Here is a 16,946-nt window from a genome sequence, read left to right as displayed (position 1 = left end):
GCTCTTTTTATTTCCACACATCTCTCTTACCCTTACGTTACTTACTCGATCAAAACACCTCACACCACACATTGTCCTCAAACATCTCATTTCCAGCACATCCATCCTCCTGCGCACAACTCTATCCATAGCCCACGTCTCGCAACCATACAACATTGTTGGAACCACTATTCCTTCAAACATACCCATTTTTGCTTTCCGAGATAATGTTCTCGACTTCCACACATTCTTCAAGGCTCCCAGAATTTTCGCCCCCTCCCCCACCCTATGATCCACTTCCGCTTCCATGGTTCCATCCGCTGCCAGATCCACTCCCAGATATCTAAAACACTTCACTTCCTCCAGTTTTTCTCCATTCAAACTCACCTCCCAATTGACTTGACCCTCAACCCTACTGCACCTAATAACCTTGCTCTTATTCACATTTACTCTTAACTTTCTTCTTTCACACACTTTACCAAACTCAGTCACCAGCTTCTGCAGTTTCTCACATGAATCAGCCACCAGCGCTGTATCATCAGCGAACAAGTGACTCACTTCCCAAGCTCTCTCATCCCCAACAGACTTCATACTTGCCCCTCTTTCCAAAACTCTTGCATTCACCTCCCTAACAACCCCATCCATAAACAAATTAAACAACCATGGAGACATCACACACCCCTGCCGCAAACCTACATTCACTGAGAACCTATCACTTTCCTCTCTTCCTACACGTACACATGCCTTACATCCTCGATAAAAACTTTTCACTGCTTCTAACAACTTGCCTCCCACATCATATATTCTTAATACCTTCCACAGAGCATCTCTATCAACTCTATCATATGCCTTCTCCAGATCCATAAATGCTACATACAAATCCATTCGCTTTTCTAAGTATTTCTCACATACATTCTTCAAAGCAAACACCTGATCCACACATCCTCTACCACTTCTGAAGCCATACTGCTCTTCCCCAATCTGATGCTCTGTACATACCTTCACCCTCTCAATCGAGTAAGTAACGTAAGGGTAAGAGAGATGTGTGGAAATAAAAAAGAGCGTGGTTGAGAGAGCAGAAGAGGGTGTTTTGAAATGGTTCGTGCACATGGAGAGAATGAGTGAGGAAAGATTGACCAAGGGAATATATGTGTCGGAGGTGGAGGGAAGGAGGAGAAGAGGAGACCAAATTGGAGGTGGAAAGATGGAGTGAAAAAGATTTTGTGTGATCGGGGCCTGAACATGCAGGAGGGTGAAAGGAGGGCAAGGAATAGAGTAAATTGGAGCGATGTGGTATACCGGGGTTGACGTGCTGTCAGTGGATTGAATCAAGGCATGTGAAGCGTCTGGGGTAAACCATGGAAAGCTGTGTAGGTATGTGTATTTGCGTGTGTGGACGTATGTATATACATGTGTATGGTGGTGGGTTGGGCCTTTTCTTTCGTCTGTTTCCTTGCGCTTCCTCGCAAACGCGGGAGACAGCGACAAAAAAAAAAAAAAAATATATATATATATATATATATATATATATATATATATATATATATATATATATATATATATCCCTAGGGATAGGGGAGAAAGAATACTTCCCACGTATTCCCTGCGTGTCGTAGAAGGCGACTAAAAGGGGAGGGAGTGGGTGGTTGGAAATCCTCCCCTCTCGTTTTTTTTTAATTTTCCAAAAGAAGGAACAGAGAAGGGGGCCAGGTGAGGATTTTTCCTCTAAGGCCCAGTCCTCTGTTCGCAACGCTACCTCGCAAACGCGGGAAATGGCGAATAGTATAAAATATATATATATATATATATATATATATATATATATATATATATATATATATATATATATATATATATATATATATATATATATATATATATATATATATATATAAATAAAGTAGGGCGTATGACAGAATTTGTTCAGTATATAGCTCGTAGAAGAAAGTCATGGGTGACCAATGAAGAAAGTCTTGGATGACCATAGAACAAAGTTCTAGGTGACCAGTCTTATAATTTAGAACTGCCGTCGGCTACGTTCGCTCGTGATTCACAGCCGTAAGTTAACGTTTTTCAGTGTGACTTTGACAGAGCCAGTGCTCTCTTTTATAGTAGCATGAGTGAAGTTAGTTAGCAAGAAAAATACATGCTATTCTAATAGCGAATGGTTGGAGCAGTATAGCTCCGCTGACGTTTATGATTGGATCTCTTGTGCAATCTCGTTGGGGTGTTGTGGGACGGAGAAATGTTACCTTGAGATACGTATATCGAAAAACCTGACTTTGATTATCCGATTCATCACGCAATTATGCATAAGAAAGTGCAGTTTGACCGTCATGTTTCACATTTTAAACGTCTTGTGTTAAGTCGATTAATCGAACAGTTCCTATTTTCAGGTCTTCTCCCTTACTCGTCCAACGCAGATAAAAAAACACAGCAGAAGAGAACGAGTTGATGAAAAAGGTGATCACATGTGGTGATGACTCTCTTCTTTCAACGTGTCGCTAATAAATGAAGAATCATATCATCCCTGAAAAAAATAGTACCTGTCTGGCAGTACCGTAACACAGAGGAATGATGCTGTGTGAAAGACTAGATAATCAGTTAGGAATCAACTGTGTGTTGCTCTTTACTCCAGGTAGCCATCGGTCACCGGCCAGTTGGGGAAGACTTTTCTGCTATAAACAGTGAAAATATTCCCTCTGAAAGGACGCGCAAAGGGTGAAAATATTTACAAGAAACTTGAGACCTATGCTGTGGAAGGTCATAAACGCAGTGGACGGGGCAAAAATAAAGGCAAGCTGCATCGTCCATCATATAGGAATTCCTATACAAAAATACCTTGTCTGTGGGTCTTAGTTAAAACGTTGTAAGCAACATAAACACTCCCATTCATGCTGCAGTCTTGCCCCCCCCAAATTTTGGTAACTACAGAAGGATACCGAATCCACTCTAAAGATTCTCTACTGTATACTGAGATGAAGGAAAATGTGTGCATTAATTCTAAACTTGGTGGAAGCGATGTTAGTGTGTAGATTTGTTTTAGTATACCTACTCTAAAGCTGGCCAGCTTGACCACAGAAATTACAGCGGAGGGGAAAGCATTTCATCACTGAATTACATCATAACGATACCCTCACTGCTTCGAGGCTCGACAGTTTCATCTGTGCAGAATCCTGAATACTGAAGAACTCGTCGTGGTCACCACTTTTCTCCATCAAATAACATCTTTTCGCTCATGTCATGTTATCCTTAAGTTGTGGTACTCCTGACTAGATCAATGTCGCCAGTGAGTGCCGAAGTAGGACATTTGTTTTAGTGGAAACTCTACTGTTGATGATTACCCATGAGTACCTATTATAAACAAGACTGTTAATGAGAATCAGTAAATACAACAAAAAAACAATCGGAGGTGAGCTTCACTCTTCTATGTTCAACGAGTACATCGAAAGAAAAAAAGAGGAAGTTATACACGAATTTGATATACGTCAATTATCTTGATAATAATCTTTCCCTTCAATTGACATAGAAGGCTGTGCAGCTTTGCGAGAAGGCGGGATGTGGGCTCAGCACGAACAGAAAATCCAGCTAATCTCCATAGGTATTTACACTAGCCCTATCCTTCAAGAACTTATACTTTGAACATACGGCTCAACCACCCTCTTCCCTCCAGCTAAAACAAATAGAGCGTGGCCCTGGAGTTCTCCGGTTACATAATGCAGACTTGTCACTTCACTTATCGCTTCGACTGAGGGAAGCAAATGAATCAGCCAGTCTGCTGCTTAAAGGCAGCCATGAAATAACGATTTACCTCCCATATGAGCAAATGGTTCATGAATTTCATTTGCACTGTGTCTGATATGATAGTCTATCGTCATTAATATCATGTTGTAGGAACCGTAATATATTTCCAGGAACTGGGAACATACATACATAAAACAATATTGTCCGTGGTAAAGTCAAAGACAAATTAAATAACCTTCGATACACCGCTCCATTTTAGTATTGTACACACACAGTATATTATAAGCTTCATTCATGCTACAGTCGTCTTTAGATAGCTTAAATCATATGTTTTGTCAGCAGTTACTGACATTACAAAAATATTGATGAAGACGGAGTCGAAAATGACAACGATACTTCTTTATTTGCCTCTCTGAATCAAACAATACTTAAAGTTTAACGATAATTCACTTGATAACTCAGACAAATAGTACTATATTTTCTCTCATCGTCATATTGTGTGCCGAGGCTGCCACATTAACAGAGGGACACTGAACATGAATGCCTCTTAAACCCCATAAGTTTAATATTGGAACGTCCGCACATTTCGGTTTTGTGTGTGTGTATGTGCAGACTCCACCAAGAGCCACTGAGTATGGGGGGAAAACCTCTCAGCCGTGACCCTTTGTCACCGTATGAACACCCCGACTCTTGTAGTTGGGTATAGATAATCAAGAGTGCCGGTGAGAGCTCAGCACTTAGACCATGATTTTGTGGAATAAGTGAAGTCATACTATTCTTGTGATGGGTACATATATGTATCATCTTAGATCGTCACACCCAATCATAATCAACACACGTATAACAAAGCCACAGCGTTAATATACGCAGGTTTTCGATGCATCCTTCATACGTAACACACATTACCGACCACAGGTTCATCTTACAGACTCAGATTTGGAGGATGTGATCGACGACTCGAGGCGGGAGATGGAGGAACTGTATGGAGATGTCGTCTCAAAGGAGGAGCTGGCCAGAATAGACAAACAACCCAACCCTTTCAACTTCAGCGACAGGGTTTCTCGGACCACATATATCATCACGAAGGTAAGATGGACTTCCTGGTAGTATAGCCTATTGAAACATGTCTCAGTACAAACATGTCTCAGTACAAAACAATGTTCGAACTTGTAAGGCAACCGAATAATCATGGAGGCTCAAAACAACACTATATAAACCAGAGACGACATACGATATGTCACTGTTGTTAACTAGGATGTACTTAGTCTGACAACATTTAAGTCGAAGGATTTCATACTCCCATATGTCTATTGTTTCTATCGGTGACGTGTCTCATCTCTCCTCACGGGAATGATTATATGTCTATGTTCGTCGCGGTGATTGTTCACTCTCACTTACGATTATATTTTTGCTTAATCCTTGGATACATTAGAGTATTTTTGAGAAGAGTTTAGAAGGTAGGATGGATATACGATGCAATCATTCTGTTCGCTCCATGAATAACAGAGCTACAGAGGAAATGTTTGTAGTCATTCCGTACGTGCAGTTATCCCCTCCGTAAATTTCCATTACATTACTTGGTGAAGAAATATTAATTTAACAAATTTTCAGGGGCACCCTTGTATATCAATCATAATTTCATTTTCTAGATCTAGTTTAATCGTATAATCACAGCTTACGAGGGGCAGTCAGAGAGTTTTGCAAACAAGGTATAAAGAAAAACGGCTCATCAACAATTCTTGTATCGTCTTTTTGTTTTAATCCCCACTGACCTAACTGCAGCCCCTCCATTTGTTTCTTTGAAGCTTGTGTTGCAAGTCTAATAGAGGAATTCGGATTGCTTCAGTTACCTGATTTTATCCTTCAGATGGTGGCCACGCAGGTGAACCTTCGAAATAGGTAAATCATCTAGCGAGGGGCCTTGGTTGCAATGGTAGTGGTTTAGTTGCTTGATGCCACAGGGACGAATATCAGCTTTTGCAACATAATCCTTGTTGACTAACGCATTGTTATGGAGCAGGCATGCACTTTTGGTTATCGTTCCTTACTGTTTCTCCCGAACAATGTTACACACTTTTCGAACGATGCCGGTGAGGTAGTCAACTGTGTTTGCTGGTTTACGAACATAGAGCCAATCAGCGGAACACTAGTGATATCCTAGAGAGCTGAGACCAAGATTTTGTTGGCTGAGGGATGAGTCCAGAACTCTTGGGGTCGCAGAGGCTCGGTGTATCAGTGACATATATTCCTAATTCAACTCAAGACTTTAGTGACAGACCCAAGTCCAACCTCCAGCGGTCAAAGAAAATAGACAGTTGGCTAGATTGGCACTGTATTGCCAATCCAGTGTAACTTATCACTTCAGACAGCCGTTTGGTGTCACTCCTTAGCGGTAAGCTTTAAGAAGACCCATCTTATCGACACCTTAGATATACCAAGATGCTCATTGACTCTGGATGCAAAATATTTCCGTGAAAATCGAATATCAATGCTAATTTCATCAGTTTTAAACATGCCAATGCATCAGAGCTATTTTGTTCGACTTATGCCACAGTTGCGTCATTAATGGCATCTGAAGACTGTACATGAACTCTTACCCATTTTGTTACCACAACATATGATCAAGTACATTATCATGCCCCGCCAGTACATGATAATGGAAATCTGTCGCATAGACGCCTTTGTATAAACAACTATTATCGCTTTGATTCTCAAGTTTGTGAGTCTAAAAAAATTTATGTGGCCAAGAATCAGGTTTAGAGAAAAATATACTACAGTGAATACGAAACTTTACGCTACATGAAATACAAAACCCCGCTATATCATTTCATATCGCGTTTACGAAACTTTTGAACTGCTACAGTTTAGCAGTAATGACTGAGACGAATTGTACTTTATAAAGTCAAATATGTATAGCATTTAAACTAGAGAGTAGTTCGTTTGGAGTGTCCATCCGTATGTATCTTGATCAATCGGTACGTAATGATAGGTCGTAAGTTGTGCTCACGTCATGTAAGTCTCTCATGGTTCGTGAACATCCAAAATCTTTTCTTGAGTTTCTTAAGTTTCTTTGATGATGAAGTGTTATGGGAGGGTATTACTGAATTATGTTTACATCTGAATGAGAACTAAAGGGAGAGACTACAATTCATAAAAACAAAGTGGATTTGAACATCTTGATCAATTAGGGAACAGATCTCAAGAATCATTCCACTCTCTTGCCTTTAGTTACTTCCACTGTAAATATTACCCTAACAATGTCATTGCGAAATGAAGCTTTCAGTTTTCAACTCATGCTCATCTGGTAATAACTTGCTGATCTGTCTTGAACTCTTGTAAACCGTAGCTTTGCCAGCTATCTAGTTTTCCTTATTTGGATGTCTTTAACAAATTTAATCATCATAAACCCAAATTTAATCATCATAAATTCAGGATGACTCACAGATTTGCGAAGGAGCTATTTTGTGCTTCTGCCTCTGTCACACCAACGTAGAAGTGAGTCCTCAGACAACCTTTTGCCTTGAATGTCTTATTAAGTATGCTGCCTTTCATATTTCATCTTAATGATATTCGAATTTGTTTTTCGCTTGCACTGCTGTATACAGAACGATGTCCCTGTTCTTTGTTCATTTTGAAGACTTACTTTTTATCATTAATCTCAGAGAGGTAGACTGTTATCATGGATGAGGTATGAAGATGGTTTGTAAAAGATTCAATGAAGCTAAATCAGATATATTTGTAACTGATGACATCCCAGCAAGTAATGTAATTAAGGATGTTACGGCAGACATCCCGGTAGCAAACTACATGTGTGCGTTATAAGTACCCTATGACTTACATTAGCTGCCATGGTTCCGTTTGCTGCCATGTCCATACATCCATTTCATGCAAGTTTACTCCATTCATACTCACAAGCCAATCAAACTGCCTCTTTGCAAAGCTAAACCTAATTACGTTCCTTTAATTTATATAAACTGGCATTATTCCAGTCAATACAATGATCATGATTTCTCATATAATTAGACAAAGCATTCGAATCTTGCCCTGTTCTTATGCAATATCTATTTTGCTTAAGTTTAAAAGATAGATCTTCGTCAGAAAATTCCTCGGGTTTACAGAATACCTTGTAAAAGCTGTAGTATGTTTCATACTAGGCAACCTGATTTACTGATACTTGCTGATCCCAACTTTCATTTGCTTTCTTTTTCAACCCCTGCACCTTCCTCTTGAAATCCTGCTGCTTTCTCTTATACATCTCCCAACTGTTTGCACTCCTTTCCTCTAAATACCTCCCAAAAGCCTCTCTATTCTCTTTCACTAGCAACTTTACTTCATCCCGCCACTCACTATCCTTTCTATTCTACCCACCTCCCACCCTCTGCACGCACGTGCATCTCTTACACATGCCATTACTGCTTCCCTAAATACCTTCCATTCCTCATCCATTCCCTCGCTTCACTTAATCTCACCTTTTGCTGCACTCAATCTATCCTGGTATTTCTTCACACAAGTCTCTATTCGAAGCTTACCAAGTCTCAACACTCTCCTCTCCCCGACAATGTTTCTTCGTTTTCGAAACCTAAGCAAATCTTCACCCTCGCTTCCACATAATGGTGATAAGACATCCATCAGCTATCCTTCTCAGCGCATTTACATTTTGAAGTCTCTCTTTTACACGCCTATCAATTGATATTTATCACAGTACTACTCGGTAACTGCTAGTCATGTACGCATACTTGTTTATTCCCTTCATTTTAAACCAGGCGCTCCCGATCACCAGTCCTTTTTCAGCACACTACTCTACAAGCTGTTCACCACCTCCACTAATAGCAATGAGCACCCTCAACTGCCACATCACTTCGCCTCTAAATCAACCATCACTTAATACTCGGTCTCTTACGTCAGAACTGCTGACACTCGCCCAACTGTGTCCAGAGCGGATCTTGTAGAAGGATATGCAGTGTATAATTACATTAATGACCTAAGTCTTACTTAAGTTTTAGCTTGTAAATGATATGATAAGAATGACCAGATTACATACGTGAACGCCGTAGTGTAATAGGTCATACTAGTCTTGGTTGTAAGTCAAAGTATTTGGGATTCTTAAAGAAAAAGTGGAGGTGAAACCAAATAACCATGATAAAGGACAGCCAGACAGCTTCGTAAACCATTTCTGACCACATCTGTACATTTGTATGTATATATGATGCTAGAATTAGCGGCTAGCAACATTAACGTTCATTAAAATCGAAATTCATGTAATACTTCAGTCCCATTAAGTAGGTTACTTTCCTTGATAATGTCACTTGGCAGCAATAGGGCTCATTACGCCTTATCTTTTCTCTCAGTGGGTGACTGACATTACAAAGGCAAATAATGGAAAAAAAAAATGAGATTAACCAGGGTTTCGCAAGTGTCTGTAGATCTGACTCTTAAAGGGGAAAAAAATGTTAATTGAGGAAGGAAAGAAAAAAAAAGAAAAGAATATATTCAACAGTTTAGTTGCTCGGGGAAGAAGATATCATAACAGCCAATCCTCGAGTGGCTGGGCTCCACAAAAAAGTTGTAGGAAGCAGAAGTCAGACGCTTGCCACGGCTCCTAACCCTGGAATTGGGGACACATGGCGACAGTTCATGAAAACGATGTATAAAATAATACCTATGAGATAGAGACAACGGCAAAATTGCGGCGTATGGAGAGGGAAAGTTATAAAGAAGCTATGTCAGGAGAATTAATGAGACTGAGGTCTTCACATTCCTCTGTTATTAACAGAGAGGTGGATGGTGAGCCAACCCAGATGTGTGAGCAGCATCCCATGTTTGAGCGAATAGAATTCCATTAGGTACGAAACAGTTGCTCACGTGGAATATCATTACGACTCCTGTACAACACTCTCAACTCTTGTGATCTTGATTATGTGGAGTTTTCAGGACAGAATCGAGGATATGATTATGTCCAGCATGTTTATACGTATCATCACGGGTTGTATTGTTGTGTTTTGGTATTGATTAAAGGAAAACATATGATTTTTAGATGTAGATATATGTTTTGGCACTTAGATTTTACAAAATTACTGCTTCCCAGTTCGAAATACTGCAAATGTTCGAAATGAGAGAGGATATATGATAAGTACGAGAAAGAGAACGAATATGAAAGAAGGGAAAGGGAGGGAAATTTGACTGAAGTATCAAGTGGAATCATCAACATAAGAGTGAATAGGGTTAGAAGTAAAAAAGAGATCATTTCTTTAGAAAAAAAACAGTATGTGAGAACACAGAACCCTGAGGAACACCATAGTAGGGGATGTCCTTCTATCGACCACTACTGCAGTGGAACTACCTGACAGGAAACTGTGCGTCAGAGAATAGAGAGAAACAGTGAGAACAAAATAACGGAGTTTAGAAAGCAAAGACTTTGACACACCCTGTCAAATGCTTTGGGTATGTTGACGGCTGCGACAAAAGTTTCAGCAAATTTCCTGAGAGAAAAGGACCAGAAGTGAGTCACATGAGAGAGATCACCGGTAGACCCAGCACTGAGAAATCCATACTAGTGATTTGAAAGAAGGGGGATGGGATTCGAAGTGTTTCAGAAAGTAAGAGTTTTGGAGAGACTCAATGAATTTGGGGATAGCAGAAGTGAAAGCAATGGGGCTGTAGTAGGAGAGTATAGAGCGGGGCTGCGCCAAGGCGTTCTTCCAAACGAATGGGAAAGTTTTGGTCTTGTAGACAAACGAAATAGGTAAGAAAGGATTAATGCTGACTCAGGGTCACACTGCTTTACAACACGAGGAGGTATGCCCATATGGGAGAGGATGGAGGGCGAAAGATTAGAATCTGAATCATCTAAAGTTGAGTTACAGGAAAATAAGGTGCAAAAAAAGAGCAGCTTTATGACTTGGAGATTTAGCAATAGAGTGACGATGTCGGAGAAGAGGAGAAAAAAGGTTGAAAAACAAAAGTTGCTTGAGATGCTTTTGGTTAATGACCAAAATAATTTGTCTATAGAAAAAGTTAAGTCAGCCCAGTATCTTTTCATGGTATTTGGAGTAAAACTTTGCAATGATTGCGAACAGAAATAAAGTAGGATGGTTTTCTGGGGAAAGGAAGAGTCTTATGGTCACTTACTCACAGTTCCTATTGCGACAGGCATCAGAGCAGGAACGATCAAATCACTGTTGTGGAGAAAATAATTTAGAAGATGGGGTATAGGACTTCATCTTAGCCAGTATGACCTCTGCTATGCGTTCAGCACAATGCGAGGAATCCCGACCATCATAAGACAGTTAGTAAAGAAGCTGCCCACGGATAACCACTGAACTCTTTTAGAATGCCAAAGTTGGCTTTTCGAGTGAGTTATGGAGAATGGGCGTGCTAAGTTAAAAGTACTGAAATGAGATTGAGGTTGGATGACCCTATAAGGGGCAGAGGTAAAACAAGAGTTTAAGTATGTTAGAAGAGTGGTCGTGACTGTGGGGAATTCGGGTTGAGTGTTTAATACATTGTTCCAGATAATTAGTTGATTAGTCTATAATCAATCGTTTCGGTTAGAACCTAACTAATACTTGTGGTGTATTTTGAAATCTGTTTTGACGATCCCGCTGCGTGGGGCAGAAGAGGGCAGAGCCACATGGCAACTTAAATAGTCAAAGAGGTGTACATAGAGGAATTTCAAGATGAATATTTGGAAAAGAAAAGGAAGTTGATTGAAGGTAGAGAGATTTTGAGCCGGACAGCGTCAAAGTTAAGAGACTTAAGATCAATGAGGCGAGCAATAGGAGTTTTTGTACTTCAAAAAGCACTGACTAGGGATGATAGACGTTATAGATAAAGATAATAGTGTAGAGGAAAAGCAACTCGGACAGTTGGATTTTAGAGAGGAGGTAATCAGATGATGTTTAACAGAGGGAAAGTTAAAATTAAGACCACGAATGTCCCAGAAATAGGTAGATAAAAAGTCAGGTGTAGGAGGTGTACCTTTGGAAGTGGAGTGGATCACAGTCGCATGATGTTGATCAAGTTGCTCTTGGGATCCTGCCAACGCCTTTCGACAGGTGGCGCTGCTCCGAATTGGCGCCGGAGATTTCTGTAATGGTTGTACTGCCATAAATTACGGAATTGGAGAATAAGAAAGAAATAGGAAAAGATAAAGACGTATGTAAGTCTAGTGCTGTCAAGTGCTATGTATGAGAAAGAGAATGCTTGGGACTGTGGTTGGATGCCAGCAACCCACAGGTTGTGAAAGCAAAGGGGGAAAAAAAGACATTGATCTGGGCCTGGGGTAAGTACCATACACTATTCCTCCCGTAACTCAGGTGGTAGTACCTCCCTGGTCGATGGTTACCTGTTACCCCCTTCAGCCACTGCTACTGCTACTACCTGCAGCAATGGATGCCACCTATTACTACTCCTTTGATATAGAACATCCCTGAGGTTTGTTTACACGGCGAAACTGAACATATTAATACCAGTCTAACATTTTGTGATATAGGATAGCTACAGCTACAGTAATATACCTTTCATGATTAACACAAGAAGACACATCTGGTAGACATCATCAGTCCCTGTCACTATCTGTTGTCGCCACACTTCGGTGTGTATCGTTAGAAACACTGCAATGGTCACTGTACTTTCCAAATGGTTGTTGCTTCATATAACTCATTATTCATAGCTTTATTTTCCTTTACAATCATCTTCATACTTTAGGAGCTGGCCATGCAGAACGAATATTGTCACTAACACTGGATATCCTGGCCATGCCTCAGGAGTTTATCATGCAGACTGATCCACCACCCAGCACTAAGTTCGCAGTGAACGTAGGCCAGGAGGAGATATATTCCGCCTACATGGAGGACCAGAAGATACAACAGCAGCAACAACGGGAGATGGAAGATAAGGACCGGGACAGAGGAATCAAGAAACCAGTAAGCATGAAATAACTTCATGTTAAGTAAGAGAGAATAGTAACGTAAAGTCGATCTTAGGAATACCTTGTTTTTAACAATGATGTTAATTCTGTTACTACTACTACTACTACTACTACTACTACTACTACTACTACTACTACTACTACTACTACTACTACTACTCCTACTATTCTTACAATAACAAATCTGCCTGATTGTACTTGTGCACCGAATGAAACTACACCATGTAATTCCTTTCCAGTTTTTCTTTCAATTGCAATTCCAATCAATCTCTTCAAACAGAAATTTTTGTTGTCCTTCTAATTGTTTGCTAACATCATGTCATACTGTACTCATGGAAATGGCCATTAACTGAGACGCAAAAGAAACGAAAAATATTTCATTGGGTCGTGTGAGTTGAGGGAACACAGCACAAATAGAGAAAACGCGGGATACAGTCTGAAATGCTAGGAACACGGCCTGTTTTCTTTGGGTTTTATAAATACCTTTTTCTTCGAATAAATCTTGCATGTTATTATGAGCGTTTTTGTTGATTATTTTTTCGTACATATAGTAGTGGTGAAAAGTGTTAAAAACTGGGACGTAAAGGGAAAGGCCATATGAGATGAGGAAACATGGCGTGACTCCCTTAAGCATGAGGAACGTGGTCAGAGCTCATAAGGTAGAGTCCACAGTCATTTACAAAGATTTATCATCTTTATTATAGAATTAATCTTTATCATTTCAACATGCTGGCAGGACAGCAGTTGTGCTATGAGATGTTTGTGCAGTCCATTTTTCTGAGAATCCTGCGGTGTTTTTAGATTGTAGAATTTATCTAAACAAACGGATCTTTAAGTAAAAGCTGACTACAACTACTGTTAACAACTGTAACCTACAGGGTAGATGTCCCTTAGGAAAGTGAGGAAACCAGCTTACGGGGGTACATCAGGGAGAGCTGATGACGTTAGGTAGCAACGGTGTGGGTGTTGAAACTACCAAGAGGACTCCCATTTCTCTTGGTCAGGAGAACCGACACCTCCTTGTAGTGCAGCGAGGTGCTAAGCTCCATAAGCGTCCGCCTTTTCTGACAGAACCAAAAAAAAAAGACGGCTTCAGGCTCTGGATGATGTCCAGGACAACGACCACAATCTAAAATACTTGACTGTCATCCCGAGGTCAGCTGGTAGAGTTCTGCGTCAGGAACTTTTCACATCTCAGGCGTTTTTGTGTTCCAGTTGCCGAGGTAGATGATGCTGTTGATGCTGGAGAGGAGGTTAATGGGGATGTTAAGAGTAATACACCTTCTATCTGTCATAAATGAACTACGACGTACTGAACGATCTGGAGAACTATATATCGCGTCCTTCTTCGACGTCTTCGAAACAAAATTGATATAATCATGATTTTGGGACTACTGCCCAGAATCGGCACCGTGAACACCTTCAGTAAGGCGTTCAGTGATAGATTAGATTAATGAAAATTTGCTTCCAGAAGTAGAATTCGTAGACTGAAGGCAACATTTTTTACGTGCGTCATAAAGAACGAACTAGGAATATTGCATTCTGTTAGGTTCCGTAGTGAGAACGCTTTTGATCAATTAAACGTTACTCAGGTATAGGAGGCCCATTCCTCTCCGTAAATACTTTTCGAAATAAATCTCAGTCATATATGAGAATATTCTTTTAGTTCACGGACTATATGTAAAAGTACATACAAGTACATAAAACTGTAGAGCTGCATAGGTTTTAACCAATGACAACGAAAAGGGTTAAATAGTTAAGCTCTTGATATCTGTCTTCAGTAAGTCACTTGATATAGGGAAAATAAAACATATGACACTTATCAAATTTAGAAAAAAAAAACAATCAACAAGGTTCCACATCAAATGTTTCTGACAAACATTAAGTCGTATGGTAAAAGTGCTGTAATTCGGTTATTAGAAAGCAGGGTGACAGACCGTAAACAAGAGTGGTGGAAAGTGGCTAAACCTAAGAATAGCGAGTTGAACAAGTGGTGTGCCACAAGAATGAGTCAGGAATTTTTTTTCCTCATACATATATATTTCATCTTTATTATACCTTGTCGCTGTCTCCCGCGTTAGCGAGGTAGCGCAAGGAAACAGACGAAAGAATGGCGCAACCCACCCACATACACATGTATATACATACACGTCCTCACACACACACACACACACATATATACGTACCTATATATTTCAACGTATACATACATACATATATATATATATATATATATATATATATATATATATATATATATATATATATATATATATATATATATATATATATATATATATATATATATATATATGTATTTATCCCTGGGGATAGGGCAGAAAGAATACTTCCCACGTATTCCCTGCGTGTCGTAGAAGGCGACTAAAAGGGGAGGGAGCAGGGGGCTGGAAATCCTCCCCTCTTTTTTTTTTGTTTTTTTTAATTTTCCAAAAGAAGGAACAGAGAAGGGGGCCAGGTGAGGATATTCCCTCAGAGGCCCAGTCCTCTGTTCTTAACGCTACCTTGCTAAGGCGGGAAATGGCGAATAGTTTGAATATATATATATATATATATATATATATATATATATATATATATATATATATATATATATATATATATATATATATATATATATATATATATGGATCTGGCAGCGGATGGAACCATGGAAGCGGAAGTGAATCATTGGGTGGGGGAGGGGGCGAAAATTCTGGGAGCCTTGAAGAATGTTTGGAAGTCGAGAACATTATCTCGGAAAGCAAAAATGGGTATGTTTGAAGGAATAGTGGTTCCAACAATGTTGTATGGTTGCGAGGCGTGGGCTATGGATAGAGTTGTGCGCAGGAGGGTGGATGTGCTGGAAATGAGATGTTTGAGGACAATATGTGGTGTGAGGTGGTTTGATCGAGTAAGTAATGTAAGGGTGAGAGAGATGTGTGGAAATAAAAAGAGTGGTTGAGAGAACAGAAGACGGTGTTTTGAAATGGTTTGGTCACATGGAGAGAATGAGTGAGGAAAGATTGACCAAGAGGATATATGTGTCAGAGGTGGAGGGAACGAGGAGAAGTGGGAGACCAAATTGGAGGTGGAAAGATGGAGTGAAAAAGATTTTGAGTGATCGGGGCCTGAACATGCAGGAGGGTGAAAGGCATGCAAGAAATAGCGTGAATTGGAACGATGTGGTATACCGGGGTCGACGTGCTGTCAATGGATTGACCAGGGCATGTGAAGCGTCTGCGGTAAACCATGGAAAAGTTCTGTGGGGGCCTGGATGTGGAAAGGGAGCTGTGGTTTCGGTGCATTATTACATGACAGCTAGAGACTGAGTGTGAACGAATGGGGCCTTTGTTGTCTTTTCCTAGCGCTACCTCGCACACATGAGGTGGGAGGGGATTGTTATTCCATGTGTGGCGAGGTGGCGATGGGAACAAATAAAAGCAGACAGTATGAATTATGTACATGTGTATATGTGTCCCACTTCTTGTTCCCTCCACCTCTGACACATATATCCTCTTTGTCAATCTTTCCTCACTCATTCTCTCCATGTGACCAGACCATTTCAAAACACCCTCTTCTGCTCTCTCAACCACACTTTTTATTAGCACACATCTCTCTTATCCTTTCATCACTTACTCGTTCAAACCACCTCAGTCATCTCAGTTCCAACACATCCACCCTCCTCCGCACAACTCTATAGCCCACGCCTCGCAACCATATAACATTGTTGGAACCACTATTCTTGCAAACATATCCATTTTTGCTTTCTGAGATAATGTTTTCGCCTTCCACACATTTTTCAACACCTAAAATTTTCGCCCCCTTCCCCACCTTGTGACTCACTCACTGCTTGAAGGATGTAAAGATTCGCAGACAATTCTAAATCTGGAAATGAATTGTACTGTATATCGAACCTCGGCAGCCTTAGATTGACACTAATGTGTACAAAGTTCAATATTTTGGAAGTAAAAACGAAAGGTAAGCTACATTATGAATTGCCATGAAATAGAAAAGATGAATGAGAGACGAGACTTGGTTGTAATATTGTACAGCGACTTACACCCAAATAAGCAGTGCACAGAATCAGAACAAAAGTGCGAACAAAATTCCTTGATTCACGGGTAGAATTTTCAAATATAAGTCTATAGCAAATATTCTCATGATTTGCCATTTATTGGCGCGTCTCGACCTTGAATAATGTGTTCAATATTGGTATATCTACGTGAAAGAAAAGACGAAACCAGAATAGAGAGAATGCAGCATTGAACTACTAAAATGATTCCCATACTAAGAA

At 40.1% G+C, this 16,946-nt stretch overlaps 1 protein-coding gene across 1 annotated transcript in view; it reads left to right on the top strand.

Annotated features, from left to right (window-relative positions):
* LOC139748055 (dynein axonemal intermediate chain 1-like) overlaps window positions 1-16,946 on the top strand; it is a 553,383-nt gene that overhangs the window by 290,203 nt on the left and 246,234 nt on the right. The window contains exons 6-7 of the mRNA XM_071660634.1: window positions 4,652-4,809; window positions 12,489-12,647. Coding sequence (XP_071516735.1) covers window positions 4,652-4,809; window positions 12,489-12,647 — 317 coding nt within the window. The remainder of the gene's footprint in view (window positions 1-4,651; window positions 4,810-12,488; window positions 12,648-16,946) is intronic.

The sequence above is a fragment of the Panulirus ornatus genome, chromosome 72 (genome assembly GCF_036320965.1).
Source record: "Panulirus ornatus isolate Po-2019 chromosome 72, ASM3632096v1, whole genome shotgun sequence".
Classification (NCBI taxonomy): domain Eukaryota; kingdom Metazoa; phylum Arthropoda; class Malacostraca; order Decapoda; family Palinuridae; genus Panulirus; species Panulirus ornatus.
The sequence above is the reverse complement of the archived record's forward strand: the minus strand, read 5'-3'. Positions and strand labels throughout refer to the sequence as shown.